This window comes from Mytilus edulis, chromosome 4, assembly GCF_963676685.1.
Source record: "Mytilus edulis chromosome 4, xbMytEdul2.2, whole genome shotgun sequence".
Lineage (NCBI taxonomy): Eukaryota > Metazoa > Mollusca > Bivalvia > Mytilida > Mytilidae > Mytilus > Mytilus edulis.
This window is the reverse complement of record NC_092347.1, coordinates 45191249-45209395: the sequence shown is the minus strand read 5'-3', so window position 1 is coordinate 45209395 and position 18147 is coordinate 45191249. Positions and strand designations below refer to the sequence as shown.

The window sequence follows — 18147 nt, the reverse complement described above, 5'->3', positions numbered from 1 at the left end:
TGCATACAAAATATCATTGACCTATCACTAGTGATTTCCCAGAAACGAAACTGACCTAATCATAATCTATCATTGTTGCCGTCATTGGCCGTCAACAGCTCACATAAGTCTTGGTTCTTCAACTACATCGGTGAGAGAGAAAACACTTGAACACATTGTTTTTATTGCTTTTATTAATTAAAGGGGACGTCCCTGCTTCAAGCATGAAAATATTGCTCTTTAATTTGTAAAATAGTTCACAAAAAAATCTGAGCTACTAAGTGAAAGTGAAGAATCACATTTTTGAATAGTAGAAAGTGGTGTTTGGTAAAAAGATGGATTGGATTTTGAAATAACTAGATACAGAAGCTCTTGTTGTAACCTGTTGTCATTTATGTCATTTTATGTCATCTTGTAAAGAGTTGTGACATTGGCAATCACACCACAATTTCTCATTTTATATACAAGTAGCTTTAACTACAGGAACATGTCCAGTTTCTATCCTGTTTGATTAAAGCTGCTTTTCAACATCTGTGTTAGATTGTGGGTTTTCAGATGTTTGTTTTGGTTATCACTGAAGAAATGTATCAATTGTTCAGGTCCTATCAACTCAGTTAAATCATCAAACTATCCCTAAAATACAGCCTATAGTTCTATTGGTTTGGTGGACATTGTTTTTAAACAGGTATAATTTTTATACATGTACAATTAATTTTTAAAATTTCTCTTCGTCTCATTGGCAATCATACCCCAATTTCACTTTTCATATACTAGTAAATCCAGCTACATGTATGTGTCCAGTTTCTGTCCTGTTCAATTATAGCTGCTTTTTGACGTTTGTATTAGATTGTGGATTTTCATTTGTTTTGTCTTGGGTATCACTGAAGAACTGTCTCAATTGTTCAGATCCTAGCAATTCAGTTAAATCATTAAACCACTTCTATCGACCATTTAAAACAGCTTATTTTCTATTTTGGTTTGGTTGACATTGTTTTTCATCTGAATAACTTTTCTATGATTAAATTCTTACAATTGTTTTGGCCCATTTGGCTATAGAGTTGAAGGTATCAATTTTTGTCAAATAATTTTTGCACGATTTCAATCTGTTGACTTGGTTGTCAGATTTTTTTCTGGAACCATTTCAAATATGTTACTAATCAAATAAAGAATTCAAAACACCTCAAAATTGACAAATTAAAAAAAAAAAGAAGAGAAAACATTTCTACCATTTGCTGGTCTTTATTTCTTTTCAAGATGTGGATGTCATCAAGTATGATTTAAAATCATTATCAGTACCAGTAATCTGCATAGAATCATACAATTTTAAGATTTTTATTCAATAAATGAAAATCAAACAAATAAATCTATATGTTACAAATTTTAAACGAAGTAAATACTTTTTTCTAGATCTCTAAGTCATTCACATTGAGAAGGAATGCTTATATAAAGATTTGGAATCCAATATACAAATATTTTCAGCTATATTAAATTCACAGCCTGCAACTTACAAAATTCTCTTGTATTATAATTTTACTGTCATTAATATATACTACAATAATAATAATCTTTATTTCAAGAGTATATACTCAATAAGTACAAACACTATTCTTACTCAAGTTGCTCAATAATAAACAGGTATATATATATATTGCTGATTGTCATGATTATTTTAAGAACTTATCTAGCATAGGTTTCCAAATCTATATAAGTGAAGTATAAGTATAAATATTTTGTTTAATCTTCAAGATGAGGTGGAATCCTTAGCATAAGGATCATTCTATAATTGTGATCTCCCTTCAGATTAGAAAGATTGCAAAAAGACTCCAAATTGTTCATTGAGACCCTCCATATTTGTCTGACTGTAATGCTAAAAGGAGCGAACTGAGTTATATTAAAATACTATCCAAATAAAAATAAAAATGTGCAAAAAAACCTATAATTTTCCAAAATAAAACATTTGTTGATTAGCCAGATACATTAATTGAAAGCCTGGCTTTTCTGCTTATAAAAGTAGCTCTATCAAAGTAATTGATCACAAAATATATATGCCATATAAAAAACCATTCTTTTGAATTTTAAACAGTAAAATGTTTTTCTATTTTGTGATACATACATGTACTATGTAGACGTGTCTCATGGTGCAGTTTCTCTTCTGTTGTTCATTCTAGCTAAACAGTTTTCAGTGTAAACAAAGAAAATTGAGAATGGAAATGGGAACGTGTCTAAGAGACAACAAGACAAAAAGCAGAAAACAGCAATACAAGACTCACAGACTGATTCTATTGAACTGTAAACAAACAAAAAATCATAGAATTTGCAAGACAAATAGACAAAGTAATACAATACCTTTGAAAATACCAATTACCCCTGATTTATTATATGCCCAGGCTAAAATCATGAATACATGCAAGAAAAATAGAACCCTTTAGTTCATTTACTTAAAAAAAACATTGTAGAAACTGGCAAATTAGCCTCCAAAAATTAAAGCACTTTCTCATAGCCATTGTTCAATATCATTTTTAGCTAAAGCAGACATATTAAAAATGATGATTAAATTGCAATTGCAAATTTTATTACAAAACATGTGTAAATTTTAAAAAATGTATACTTTTACCTTTAATTACAATATTCATTACAGACTGAGAACAAAATTTAAAGTAAGAATGCAAAGAAAGGCACAGATAACATGGCATCTCTACAAGAAATGGTTAAAATTGCATATGTGAAAAAGTTAATATGGACATAATTCAGTGTTTGATACAGGTATTATTACATATAATAATATGATGACAGCAGCAGTTTTATCCAAAAATCAGTTACCAAAATAAGAGATTATTTCAGACTGATTATACAAAATCAAAAGCATTCATTTTGAAAACTGCCCTTCAAGAGTGATTTAAACATTTTATCACATTTTGTCTTTTACTTTAAAATTGAGACATCGATTCACCAAAGTTCAAACACAGTGGATGCTAGTCATTATTTGCAACTGTACTGCCTTTAACAATGAGGAAAATCATCCTGTAGATTTGGCTATAAAAGGCCACCACATGGAAACTATAAAACAATTACCGGGGTAAATTGAAACTAACAGCCTAATTGGTAACAAAACAATTTACGAAAAAACAAAAAATGACAGACATGAACTAACAACAATCACTGAACTACAGGCTCTTGAATTGGGACAGGCATATAAAGACTGGTTATTACTTTAAAGTAAAAAAGTAGAGTATGCCATTTCTACCCTTTATCAATTAAGAACTCTGTAATCCAGTTATAATAATGTAATGTACAAATGTATACAACAATAACAACATATAGAAATCTGCTCTCCAATATAAAAGAAAAATATATACTTAATTCAACAGACAAATAAACAATACAAAATCATCACATAGTATAACTAGAGGTTATAAGGGACATGTATTTTTGACACCTAGCACCTATGAATGATATATATTCAGCATGCTTTGTAGTGATAGACACCCACCCTTTGGGGAATAAACCTTTTACAAGGGAAAGTATAAGAAAACTAAATATTTAATTATTCGTATTATGCAACAAAGCTTTCATTATGAATAGATCTACTGTTTCACCAACAATTGTGTTCATAATTATTAGTCATCATAAAATTCCAGCAGACTATTAAGTCACTAATACCCCAAAATTATGTCTTTTTAAATTGCAAGCTTTGATGAGAAATTATGATAGACATTTTTGTTTTATCCAAATGTTCAATTTATCACAAATTTCTCCCATGTGAGTTATCCTCCAATAAAATACTGTAACAAATCGTTTAAAAGTTATATTCGAAAAATATAGCTATCTTTAGTGGTTTCAAAGTAAGATTTCTTGGAATTACACAAAAAATGAATAACAGGCTCAAATTAAAGACATTAGTTCACACTAGCCTGTATGATGGATTTGAGCTGAGCTAGCTAGGTATAAACAAAAATAAACACTTCTTTTTCTTCATGACATTTCATCTCCAAGAATAACATCTAATTGTTCTTCCTCTTGGTTCAAGAAGTCCTCATCATTACTTGAATTTAATTTCTTTTCTACATCTCCTGTCTCCATTTCTCCTTCATCAATATCCTTCTTTGCTTCCCCTTTTTTCTCCTTTCTTCCTTGATTACCACTTTGTAGAAGACGATTCTGGGGAAGCATTTTCATCAGTCTTCTTTTTTCCCTTTGTCTACAAAAAATAAAAAAAACTTACACTTATATCCTTAAATAATATTGGTAAACCTCTTCATTATTATAAATCCCTGAGTTTCTATTGGATAATGGAATTTTATCCATATCATGTCTATATTATGTCTAATTATTAAACCACCTGATTTAACATCTTCTGTCACATATATTGTCGATTTAACAGAATGTGCCAAAAACTAGTCAATTACCTTTGGGAAATACAAGGAAAAAAGATGTACAGATTCTCATTTTTCCTGGCGGCTGTTTTAATATTCCAATATAAAAGAACACAGCTCCAAATTGAATGTCTCCTTCTTGCATATAATTTATCTGTGAAAGAGAATTACTTATAAAAATATTTTTAGTGTTTTAAAAAACTTTTTATAAATATCTTAAAGAAATGAAGGCTTGAGAGAGCTTACAAAGCATGTAATTTTAAAATATATCCAAAACATAACTCTTTTAGAAATAGATAATAGGCACGGATTTTCAAACATGTCCCCGATATTGCTGATATAAATCTTTGACGTAAATTTTATAAATATCTGTCCAAAATACACATGATAGCACTTACCATGCAATTCTAATTTTTCATATCTAAGGGACATAACTCTTGAACAAATAATGTATCCCCCTTGTCAAAGACATGGTTGATAATAACATTAAATGTGTCATTTGTCATCTCATAAAATGAGAGGCACATATTTTGCTTGAAGGAAATAATCATTTACAATTTTATGCATTATGGAGTAAAATAAAAAGTGCCTCCCATTGCCCTGGAACAGAAATAAAGAACAATAGTTTCGATTTTTATTTTTTTTAACAATCAAGGGGAAATTTAGCAATCAAATTTCACCCTTCAATTTTATTACTGTCTAATGAACTTTCAAATTAAGTGTTCACTAACAGAACAACTATAAAATTGCAAACCTTTTCTTTGATTCTATTTTTAATTCCTTTTGATATTTCTTTTGTTCTTCCGCAAATATTTCATCCACCATATCTTTGGTTACGTTTTTATCTTGTTTAATTAACTGTATATATACACCACCTGGAGTTCGTCTTCTCTTCCCATCCTAAAATTTGTTTACAAATAACAAAACAAGTTTATATAAAATTTAAGCTATTTGTGTTGATGCAGATTTTCATTCATTTAGAAAAATCATTTATTAAAACCGTGTTAAGTTATTAAAAGTACCTTTCAGTTTGTAATAAATATATGTTTTTGGCTAACTTCAGTTGCATCCACCATTTTCTACATAAGAGCATGAACAAAATGCCTGTACCAAGTCAGGAATATGACAGTTGTTATCCATTCATTTGATACATGTATGTTCAGGTGTTTTGAGGTTATGATTTTACCATTTGATTAGGGACGTTCTGTTTTGAATTTTCTCAGAGTTCAGTATTTTTGTGATTTTACTTTTTCCAAACTGATATACTTTTGATCTTCATGATCTATGTGTCTTTCCCTGCACATACGAACAAAAACATCATGAACATGTCCATTTTTAAAAATGTAATTACATGAACATTTATAAATTGTCTTGAACACAAACAACATTTTTAAGTATAGACCAAACATTTTCAATGCAGCAGGAAAAATGTTGCTATTTTTCAATTACACAATATAAAACCTTGAATAATACATCCCTGTGCAGGGGCGGATCCAGCCATTTTAAAAAGGGGGGTTCCTAACCCAGGACAAAGGGGGGGGTTCCAATTACACGTCCCCATTCAAATGCATTGATCGTCCAAAAAAAAGGGGGGGGTTCCAACCCCCGGAATCCCCCCTCTGAATCCGTGCCTGCTGTGTAACACATGTAAATGAGTATGAACAGTATTTATGAGGAACTATAAGCAACATGACCAATAAACATTTGGAGTTTGAATTGTTCCAACTTACAAAAGTTTTCATACCCCCCTCTTCTTCTATGTCCTCTGTAGCATACATCAACTCTATTGCCTTCTCTTTTCCAATCACACATAGGATACGCTCTGAAATGAATAACTATTTTTTTTCGATCATTTAAAAAAAAAATATATATATAAATATTAAATTGATTTTGACTCATTTCATAAAACATCATGTACATGTAATACCTTACTAATTTTGCAAAAACAATTCTGTGTCTATCATGTCTATTCATATCTTAACTCACACCAACCAAGTTAAAGTCATATAAAGGAATAAGTTACATTTTTTTGTTGTTGTTTTGTACATGTATGATTAAAATTTTCAACATGTTAATCATGTTAATGTTAAATTAAAGGACCAATGCATCATATAAATACTAAACTGTACTTGTTCTTTAAATTTATTACAAATCCCTAATGTCATGATTCCAATGTAAAATCGACAAAAAATAATTCATTCTGTGATTGTTCATCTAAAATTTGAACTGCTAATTAACTTTTAGGTTCTGACGCCATAGTTAACCAATTGCGACCTTGATCATGTTGATTAACTATCAACACAGAAACATGTACAAATGTAGCATACAAAATGATACTTCAGTAAACACCTGGTTTAAAGCAATTCTAAAACTAAATCCCCTTATATATATTATATTGGATATTGATACAAATCCAAGACGATACAATTATAAATTTCTTGGATAGACATACATCCAGGTCTGGTGGTTAAAAGTGAATTCTTTCATACCTACGAGATGAGGTTTTCCTTCGTGCAAATTTTCAACAATTGTTTTAACTACAATTTCATCACTGTCGCCAGGATTACAAGTACGGTAACGTTTCTGTCTTTTATTACTATGGTTATCATGGGGTTTGTTATGCTGCTTTTTACGACGCTTATATCCTCTTTTATTACTATCTTCTTCATTATCAGAGTCAATTACTTTCTGAAATGGGTCAACACTGTCTGGTTTCTTGCTGGTTTCTTCGTCAAAAGGTCTATCATCATCATGGGCTTGTAAATAATCATAAGCTTCTACATTTCTATAACTGTTCAGAACATGATCTTTCCTTTCCACCCCTATTGATCCCATGGTTTGTGTTAAAGATTGTTCAGTCAGAACTGAGCCCCAAACATTATTCGACCGTTTGCGCTTTTCCCCTGAATTAAAGTTTATATTTCTTCCTGATACAGCTCCATTTTGAGAAACACCATTGGTGGATGCCCTAATTGGTGACTTTATAACACTTGATAATTGAACATCTTTATTGTCCGTCTTATTAGAAAAATATTTTGACTTTTTCAATTTCCACAAATCAGTGTCTTCGTCACTTGAAGCGGAGGAATCATCGTCATTGTCACTATTACTCATCAATGTACTTCTCTGACGATATGCATTATTCGTGTTATTTCCAGAATCGGATGGGCGTGTTATAACTGTATATGTATCTAGAAGATCTGGCTCAGGTTCCTTGTCACTAGCTTCTTCTTCAGATGATGATTTCTTACTTTCTTCATTGTCCTGCAAATTGAAATGAAAAATAGAGAAATGAAATGAATACATGGAAAATGATAAATTACATACATGTACATGCTAAAATGTATATATATATAGCTAGCAAGAAACCTACATGATCAATACATGTATATATGTTCAAAGCATCTGAATTAGTTTAATAGATATAAGAAGATGTGGTATGAGTGTCAATGAGACAACTCTTCATCCAAGTTACAATTTGTAAAAGTAAACCATAAGAGGTCAAAGTACATCATTTTAGCTGCTGTATATAATATTTTATATTCATTTATTGTCTTGTAAGTCATGTAAGTTGTATATAAATCAGGCCATATAAGTATTCTTGTTTGAATTATTTTGCATGCAATTTTGGAGCATTTTATAGCCTTCTACATGTATCATGACCATGTTGTATCCATGGGTTTTTTAAACATTAAAGTGGATGTTAGGAACTGCGTGTATAGGCAAGTGTTATCATGGTTATGTTTGTAATGTTTGTTGTGAAATAAATAGTTACATGATTATTGATTTATTTATTTTTTTAAATGTGTATTATCTCTAACATGTCTAAGGGATCATTCCACTTTATAGTTTACAGCCAAGATAATAGTGCATCATGTGCAATGATATTCATGTAACAACTTCCCTGGCCTCAATCCAATAACTGTCAATTCAAGTGATCTGGTAATCATATAATATTAATATAAGCCCATCCAGAATTCTATAACATTTTACAACTTACTTCAGTGTACAAATGGTACAGGTGAAACTTAATTAATATATATTTTCCATTTTTACAGGAAAATATTGTGATTTAGTCTTGGTAGATTTTAGGCATAAAAAATTCCCAATTAAGATAAAAATTCCAAATTTGATGTTCAAGGGACCCATTTGAAAAATACATTAATCAAAAACTAAAGTGAAATGAAAATTTTGTTTCAAGTCTTAACAAAGACTTATCACTAACATGTACATGTAATAGTACAAAGCAGTCCAGTAAATCTGTCAAAATACTTCACTAGTTTTCAAAGTTAAATTTACTCATAACAAATGGACAAATATGGCCGTATTTTCACATCAAAAACTACTCTGTGTACAGACTTACATGTACCTATACCGTTTGGAAAGTTTTAAGGCCTATCATCCACTAGATATATAAAGTTAAATGCATTTCGTGTTTAAGAAAGATAAAATCTTTCTTGGTTTTTGATGGGCATTTTTTTTTCCTTTCTGCAGAAGGTGTAAAAATAAACAAACACCTGAATTACTTTGATACTGTCCACTCACTGACTCGGATAAACTCTTTAACTCACCTATAGTTGTGAAGATGCCTATTGTCCATGTCAATTAAGGACATTCAATACAATACATTGTACAAACCAGTTTTTACCTGAGGGAGCATCTCAAAGTTGATCCACAACTTAGTTAATTTTCATACCTTATGCATGAAGGAAAAAAATGCCCATCAAGATCCAAAAGAGATTGTATCTTTCTGAAACACAAAATGCATTTAACTTTAATATATCTAGAGGATACCAGGCATTAAAACTTTTCCTACGTAGAGACGTACAACATCTACATGTACAAGGACATGAAGGAAGGAAATATGAATGAGAGTCTAAAAAATCAGAGATAATGTTAATTAACCTTACAGTGCAACCACCTGGAGCCACACTTAATGAGGTAAAATATCTGTGTTTAGTTAGGATGTTCAATTGGATAATTAAATATAAATAGCTCAAGTCCTTGTGAACTCTCAGACAGGTTTTTGCTGTCATAGGTGGTGTACTTTGGCCACCTAGCCAAATTATGTTTTTTCATCAACATAAATAGACCTAAACAAGTCTGTCATTTTCTGACTTAGATAAGTCTAAAATTGAAAACACATTTTTATAATAAATACATGTTTTGACTTCTGTAAGTCAAAAACAAAAAATGACTTGTTTATGTCTGAGCTCTGACTGAAATACACACCTTATCGCTATTTGTCTGCTATTACTGGACATCACACAGGTTCCCGTAAAATTTTGACGTCATATAAATACAAAATATCTGACGCCACAATGAAAAAGTCATTATTGTATGACGTCAATAGTTCAAGCAGGACATATGCAGGGAATAGCCATAAGGTGTATCATGAGCAGAAGCACACTTTCAAAACTTTTATGAAAAAATGACTTTTTGTTCCTTCAAACCAAACTTGTTACATTAATTATTGCCTATATATATCTATATGTGTGTGTTAATAAAATACGAAAAACTGTGACCGAATCGACTGTCACCAAACTGGTTCTGTGGCCGAAAAGACGTGTGACAAAAATGGTTGCGAGACCGAAACGTCTCGAAAACACGAAAGCCAAAATAACAACGTATTATCAACGTTTCTTTTCACTACGAGCAAGCTAAACTTATTGTTTAGTGTGTGTATCATTTAAAACAATTAATTGTGTACATATTGCAACCTTATTATTTTGGTCATCTCCATCAGAATCCAAAATTTCACCCTCCTCAAAATCGCCCTGTTCCATGCTTCACACCTTCTAAAATCTGGTACTTGCAGTAAATTCGAAGGTCTAAAAATGCATACTCAAACTGGGAACCAGATTTAGTTCTTTATTTCCTCCTTTCGAAAGAAGAAAAAAGTTTTGACATCACAGATTAGTTAGTGTTAATCATTTTTATGTTGACTTTAAAGTAACTATTATTATATTTATACACTATTTATGATATCATTCACATTCACACGTCTTTGATTTATTTTCTTGTACATTTGATTGGTTTTTAAAATTGCTAACAGTTAAAAAGATACAAGTGTGGACTGTGGTATCCAAGTTGTGAATTTTTTGTTTTTAAATTATTTACTTGCTGATGAGGCTGCTCAATAATCGAACACACAGGTCTCAGACTGTGAGTGAGTGAGTGTGACAGTCAGAGATAATTATTTACCTGAAAATGCAATATGTGTACATGTTTTCTTTTGTTTTAATTTCCTTCTAAATCTTATTTTCCCCCTTTCTTTCATCAAACTGAAACAATATGCCAAATTGGGAATGTCTGATTGATACATAATTTTGTTGATTAAATATTAAATGTCCACTTGCAAGTATTTCATGCATGTTCAGAACGGTATTCACAATGAGTACTATATGTAGGTTCTGCTTAATATAGGAAATGACATGGATAGGTACAAAAATTTAGCAAATAATTAGTCATCTTGAAAGCTATTATAAATACTTTTTGCTTTGACGCATTAAACATTGTTAAAGGGGGTAGTAATGCTCTTTACCGTCAGGCGTCAAATGATAATTTTTCAGCTACCGAACGTCAGTAACAAATTGATTTGTCAAAATGTCCTTATTGTGTATCGTAAAAGGTCTCAAATTAATGTCGTTTAATAGAGTCGTGTTTGGAAAAAAATTAACTTGATGCATCAAAACACTTACAGTCAATTTTTTTTATTGTTTTAAAGAAAGTGTACATTTTATCGTCAAGCACCAAAAATTACCTTAAATCATATGGCATGTATGGCAAGAATTTTAACTGTTATTTGTCATTACTACGTACCCTCTTGTAGAGTATGTACGTAAGACATCATTTTAAAGCAAAAGGTATAGACTAGTAGCCTTTCAAGAAGTCAAACTTATTTGGACTAGCTACTTACTAGACCCCTGAAAGAGTAGTTACAATTTACAAGGGTTTTCTACATGGAGAGAGTGTGACAATTTGTCTAATGATGTCATCACATGGTCATAGAGCATGTATTGTACATGTTGTAGAGTCAGACAGATGAAAATTTACATATTTTACCAAAATCATGAAAATAGGCAATTTGGTCAAAATACAAAATGTATGTATGAGCAACTGCTTTACCTAAAAAAGATATTTTACACACATCCATGTGTTTGTAAAACACATTTTTTAGCCAAAATATCAATGAAGAGGTCAAATCAAAGCTATTTTGATAATTTTTTGCTGCTTTTACTCTAAATGCCATAAACACATCATGTCAGAGATGAATGTGAGAAAGTGAAAGGCTGAACACAATATTAATATTTACTGCCAAAATTTAAGACAAATTACAAACATGACAAAGTGTTTATACTGATGTTCATAAACTAATGTCATACATCATGTGCATATAATAAACATCTGAAGAATGTTTTTGGTCGATTGATAATACAAAAAAAGGGGTCTTGTCATAGATGTGCCTTCTCCTTTATCTATTAACAATGATTAAATATCAGTGCAATATTTGCAGGATGTAGATGATGTATATATATATTTCTAACATACATGTACATGTATGTATTTAATATCATTGTTTTTGTTTTCAGTTTTATACCACCTAGAAGCAGTCACATTGAATGAAACAAATATGAGCATACATATTTACATGAAACTGCTATAATGGAAATTCATGTACAACAGAGGTCATCAGAATGGTTTGAATTGCGAAAATCTGTCCAGCTGACAGCTTCAAACTTTGGTGAAGCTTTGGGTGTTGGTCGAGGTAAACCATATGACTTTCTTGTTTATTACCTCACAGAAGAAGAGGAAGAAGAGACATCTAGTTCAGCTCAACATGGTATTAACATGGAAGTTGTCATTAGTGAAATGTACCAGATTTTAACTGGAAACCAGACAAGAGAAACTGGATTTTGGATACCAGCAAAGGGAGATTACATAGAAGGTTTAGTTGGAGTATCTCCTGATGCTGTTGTTTTAGATAATACCAGGAAACCAGTTGGTCTATGTGAATTTAAAGCACCTGTCTTCTCATTGTATGGACAAAATGCTCCACATGGCATACCTAGACATTATATGGCCCAAATTCAAGGTCAGATGGGTGTCTCGAAATTACCTTGGTGTGACTTTCTGGCTGTCTGTGTGAAAACCAAAAGTCTTATATTAAAACGGGTGCATTTTTGTCAAGATTACTGGGGTAATGCTTCAAAGATGCTGAAAGATTTTTGTCTTGCAATAAAGGTACTGTTTGCAGTTAAAATCAAAAGCTTTTTATAACATGTACATTTGTATAACATTGTATAAGGGATGATTAAGTCTAAACATATTTCGTTTGAAAACATGACATGCAAAATTTATTGCAGTATTCTGAACCAAGATTATCCTTATATTACTAGATGTGAATCAATTTTTCTAATGCATATTTTCCGTTCTCAATTTTATTGGTCATACAATTTGCATGTTTTGAAATGTTTTGTACATGAATTCTTTTGAGTTTAATCAAGTGTGTAGGGGATTTTGTTGGTCATGTATGAGAATTTGCTTTACATGATCATGATGATAAAAAATTAAGAAAATTCTGCTGGTGATCATGGTGATATTTTAAATTGTCTTTAGATGATGTGCTAAATTTTATGGAAAGAACAAACCACAAAATATTGAAAAAAATTTCTTAAATTAATGGTACAACCTGTTTTAGGATATATTAAAAAGGTTGGTACATGTACATTTTGTATTTGACAGTATACCATATACATGTATGAGCTGTGTTGGAAAGAAATAGACCATATGCAAATGAATATCAATACATCTAATAACCTATTTTGGTTTGAAAATATCGCTATGGAAAGTCTGCAGTAACTGTTTCACATGTGTTTCAGCTGTATATAAGAAAATCTACAAACAAGACCAAAATTCATCTTTTATTTGGTAATTTCCTATTTGAATGTTCGAAAATCAATCAAAAGTCTTATACGTGTTCATGTAAACATGCGCCTGCAAAAAACATATAGCTTTTACATGTCTTATGTTGTTTTTAATTTAAAATGTGTTAGAAATGTTACCAGGTTACTGAACATCTGAAAGATTGCCTAAACATGTACTTAAAAAAAAGAAGATGTGATATGATTGCCTATGAGACAATTCTCCACATGTAACTTATGATAAATGACTCAGAAATTAACAACTATAGGTCACCATACACATGTATGGCCTTCAACAATAAAAGGCCTCCAAAATGACAAATGTTAAAAAACTCAAAATGAGAAAATTTACATTGTGTATGCGCAAATTAATGAAAGAAAAACGAATATGTACATGATGTAACACAACACCAGACAACATCACTGAATTATATGGTTGTTGATACATGTATATCCATGATACTGATGTACATGTAATTATACGATTATAAAGCATTTCAAAACAATCATTTGTTCTTTCATATATTACAGGAAGCCAGACAGAATGGAGGCAATGTAGAAAAACTAAACAACGAGTTCATCAACCAGCTGAAACAAAAAGGAACCAACTACTCTAAATTTCTCAGCGGAGAATCCAGTATACGTGTAGAAAACCTCCTTAAACTAAATACCAATAACAAAACCTTTGCTGGACCAACAGATGTTTGGTTTACATTTGATTGTTTAATGGGTAATCACATAGACTTCCCTCCTGCTACAAGAGACTTTATAGATCACCGAATTAAAGAAATTGACAGGGAGATAAGGTTCAAAGATCAACAATCTGAGACATAAGTTATTTTGTTATGTGAATAGAGAAATTTGATTTTTTTTGTTATAGAATTGTTCTTTGGCAGCTTGACCATGTTGACTTGTATCTACTAGATCTGTTATTATGTCAGATGTATTTAGCAAATGGTATACTTAAAAGATATTTAAATTATTTGTAAATTATAAAAATAGCTATGTAACTGAGGAATGTCTTATATTGTGATAGGTATTTAGATCACTTACTCTTTCAAATATAATTATATGATATTTTTTTATTACTATTTTATAGGAATATTACAGAAAATATACTTGTGTACAAAAAATTTTGAAATGAAACATACATGCTTGTTTATTGCTGTTAGCTAGGTGAACCATAAAATCAATAAAACCTTTGTTTCTTACCAAGTTGAAGAATTTAAAGAAGTAAATGTAAGCCAATCAAGTTCTGAGACATGTTTAATAAGAGAATGACTGAAAAAACAGGCAAAAAAGATGCAATTTTAGACATGAATCTCAGCAATTTGTGAATATTAAAAACCATGCACCTGAAGTAATTATACAAGAACATACTTGTTTTTTTTGTATGGGATGGAGTTAAGATGGGAGAAAATACTAGGGATAATGATACCTTGCAATAATTATAGTTTACTGTTTATTCATGATCTTTTATTTAGGTTTCATATCCGCACATTTGAATAGAATTGATTCAAAAGTAAAAATAAAAACAAAAGTAAAAATGAATTTTCAAATTAAAAGTTTGGTGAAATGCTACATTTTAGTAAAATGAATTTTCAAATTAAAAGTTTTGTGACAATGCTACATTTTAGTAAAATGAATTTCATAAGTTCAACTTGTTTATAACACTTGTTGATTTGTTTAAAATCTATAGCAAATTAAATTAAATCAATCACCTTTTGATTTAAGAGGAGTAAAAAGTTTAAAAAAAATGTACTCCAAGGGCTATACAAGTAAGAGGTTCAGCAAGCTTTAAAACCAGAATTGATCCACCATTTTCTTTATAAGAAAATATCTGTACCAAGTCAGGAATATGACAGTTGTTATCCATTCATTTGATGTGTTTGCAGCTTTTGATTTTACCATTTGATTAATAATTTCTGTTTTGAATTTGTGTAAATTGCAGTAAAAGCTGGATCAACCAATCAGAATAAAAAGTTGGCAAGTGTAGATTTATTTAGAAAATAAATCTGGGTTTTTGAAGGTTGCTAGTAATTATGCAATCAAATATATTTGCTTTTGTGATCACATGATAATCAAAAATTACCATTCATCTACTGTAAATTTTGTCAATGAAAACTGCTTTGATGCTGCATAATTAAATACCAATTGCATTTTTAAAGATGTTATCAGGGTCATTAATTGTAATTCTACATTTATTCTTTTAGTAAAATTTTACAAATGTCATGAATGTAATAAGAAAAACAGATTTAGAGGTCTTATAATTGGTAAATTGTAGAGGCTTCAAAATTGTGATTTATTTTAATTCCTCCATCTTTTTTTTTTGTTATTGCAAAGTTAACATCATGAACATAATTAGGTGGTACTTATGTTTTTATTAAAAAAAAACAGCAAAATAAAGATGCATATTTTAAGTTTAATTGCAATTTCCAAAAAATATTTGAAGAATATTTTTTCTTAATGTTTTTTTTTATAACATCTGGCTGTAAAAATTGTAGTTTAAATGATACAAATGTTTTAAATTTGTTTTTGCTGATTAAGCATGAATGATGTATAAGTTATCATGACTCACAGATGTTCAAATTTGGACTTTGAGTCACTTAGTCTACAGTTATGCCTCTTCATAACTTGCCTCATGCAAAAAGGAAACTCCAAACACAGTGCTAAAATAAAAAATCACAGACAGAGTTCCAATTTGTGCAGCGATGCACTTACTGTTCAAAGAGTTATGCCCCTTTATAACCTTGACAATTGTGAATCTTTTGGTTTCCGTGTTTTTTAAAACTTAAATTTGCTGCATGCAAATTTTATGAAACTCTTAAACAATGCTAAAAGCCACAACATTCACACAGAGTTTGAATAATAGTAATTGAGTAAGTTACTGTAAAAGAGGAATGTCCTAAATAATTTGGAAAATTGCAAGGCTTGACATGCTTGAGCTGGTACTTTTGTGTCGTCGACAACATTCTGTTTTTTAATGAAAAAAAGCTCTGTTGATAGCTTTCATGGCTTTTGAGAATTGCAATTTAAAGTGAAAAAATTATATATTTGCTGCTATTTAGGCTCATATTCATCTTTATACAGTCAGGATTCTACTTTGTCAAAATTATCTCCCCATTATGCCAGTTCATTTTCACTATCGTAGAAATTGAAGCCTTTGTAGGGATGACGCGCTGACAATTTTGCTCTTGAAAACCGATAAAATTATCCACATAGCACCATTACGATTCTTACATGTCAGTTGTATTTTAAAAGACAAATGTATCTACTAGCTAATGAGCATCAGTTAATGATCTTGTCTGCATTGATTCAACTTAAAACTATTGTCTGATCGGTTGTCAGGTGGAATTTTTCAAAGAAAAAAAAAATTATTATTATTATTTTACACAATATACTTTTCAGTATCCAAATAATTGTTTTGTACACTACTTTGTAATGTTCGTAGCATTGAGGTGTATTTTCCGGAATATGCCGAGTATCACCGGAATGCCATGCGATAACGTTACGGAAAGGCATGTGATAACAATCGAAGCATGTGATAAACTTTTCATATCAGCCCGCTAAGCACCGATTCGAAAAATATGGAATTTACGTTTATTTAATGCTATTATCATACAGTAAAAATTATATGCTATTTAGTCTAAGTATATGATAATCATATTTATATTTAATTCAAATCAAATATAAAATGCAAGATATATATAATAATATCTCAGCTCATAAATCTTGAAAAAAGCTCTGACAATTTATACACATTTACTCGACAGTTTTGAATTTGTTATGCATTATTACAAATGTACATGTAAAATATGTGTATTTTTAGCTTCACCTTTTCTGCACATGTCTAGACTATGTGATAAATAACATTTGTTCATGTTTTAATTCTCTCTCTCTATATATATATGTATGTGAATGAATTAATTTGTAAAATAGAACATGTGGATAAAAGGAAAATATTTATTGACCATGTCCCACATACTAATCTTATTTTAAGAGCTCATGTATTAATAGTAAAATTATATCTACAGTACAACCAGCATTTTTATTTAAAAATGTTGTAAAATGTAAACTTATGAAATGCTTTCTGTTAAAAGAAAATACCAGTGCTTTTACAAAAAAATATTTTATTGTTGAATAACTTACTTGTTGCTTATTATTTATTATATTTTGTATCTTTGATGACCTTAAAACCAGTTTGCCATGTGACTTATACCAATGTGGAGTATCTATTTTGAAGAATTAAATTCGATTAAAATCATATATAGTTTTTTCTGTACATTTGATTAGCCCTCAATCAAAAATTTACATGAGGATCCGTCCATTAAGAAAAAAATCCTAACAGGCTACAACCAAAGAAATATTTCAGCTTTTTGATTGAGACCTTTCCATTTCTATGCATTAAGATTCCAGAAACACTTGCATATGAAGTATATTTCTCCCTGAGTGACAATATTACAGAGCATTTCCTATCATAACGTCCTCAAAAGAAAGAAAATGCTTACAAGGAAGCTATGGAAGTCAGTGTCCCTGATAGTAAAGTTGAAGTCATCACTCTTCCATCATGAGTTGGTTGAATTTTATAGAATTTCTATGTCACAATTGACCGTGCATATGTTTAAATTGTCACAGTCAAACTCCCATTATCCTCTTCCCCGGATTGTTCAATCTTTAAAAAAGACTTATTGTAAACATCGATATTTGGAAGTGTCCAAAGGACCACCCAAGATAAACTCTAGTTTTTGTTGAGGTTTTTGTTCCTTGGTTCTTTTTTAAAGGTTTTGTTGTGAATTGTAACTTTTATTTACATTTGGTATCTTCCTCCTTTTTATACGACCGCAAAAATTGTATAATTTTTGGATTATATT

At 30.4% G+C, this 18147-nt stretch overlaps 2 protein-coding genes across 4 annotated transcripts; one reads left to right on the top strand and one right to left on the bottom strand.

The window, feature by feature from the left end:
• Positions 1-1297: 1297 nt before the first annotated feature.
• LOC139519760 (phosphorylated adapter RNA export protein-like) lies at positions 1298-10513 on the bottom strand. The gene is made up of 5 exons (XM_071312010.1): positions 10073-10513; positions 6842-7616; positions 6083-6174; positions 5107-5252; positions 1298-4177 (listed from the first exon to the last, which is right to left on the bottom strand). Exons 1-5 carry the CDS (start codon positions 10136-10138, stop codon positions 3952-3954), a joined length of 1305 nt encoding a protein of 434 aa, XP_071168111.1. The 5' UTR covers positions 10139-10513; the 3' UTR covers positions 1298-3951.
• On the top strand, positions 10245-17549 carry LOC139519761 (uncharacterized). 3 transcript variants are annotated; one of them, XM_071312013.1, is made up of 3 exons: positions 10245-10304; positions 11945-12596; positions 13808-17549. In XM_071312013.1, exons 2-3 carry the CDS (start codon positions 12018-12020, stop codon positions 14108-14110), a joined length of 882 nt encoding a protein of 293 aa, XP_071168114.1. In that variant the 5' UTR covers positions 10245-10304; positions 11945-12017; the 3' UTR covers positions 14111-17549. The 3 variants fall into 3 exon arrangements, with proteins under 3 accessions (XP_071168114.1, XP_071168112.1, XP_071168113.1); XM_071312011.1 differs by lacking the exon at positions 10245-10304 and adding an exon at positions 10456-10521; XM_071312012.1 differs by lacking the exon at positions 10245-10304 and adding an exon at positions 10472-10517.
• Positions 17550-18147: the final 598 nt, after the last annotated feature.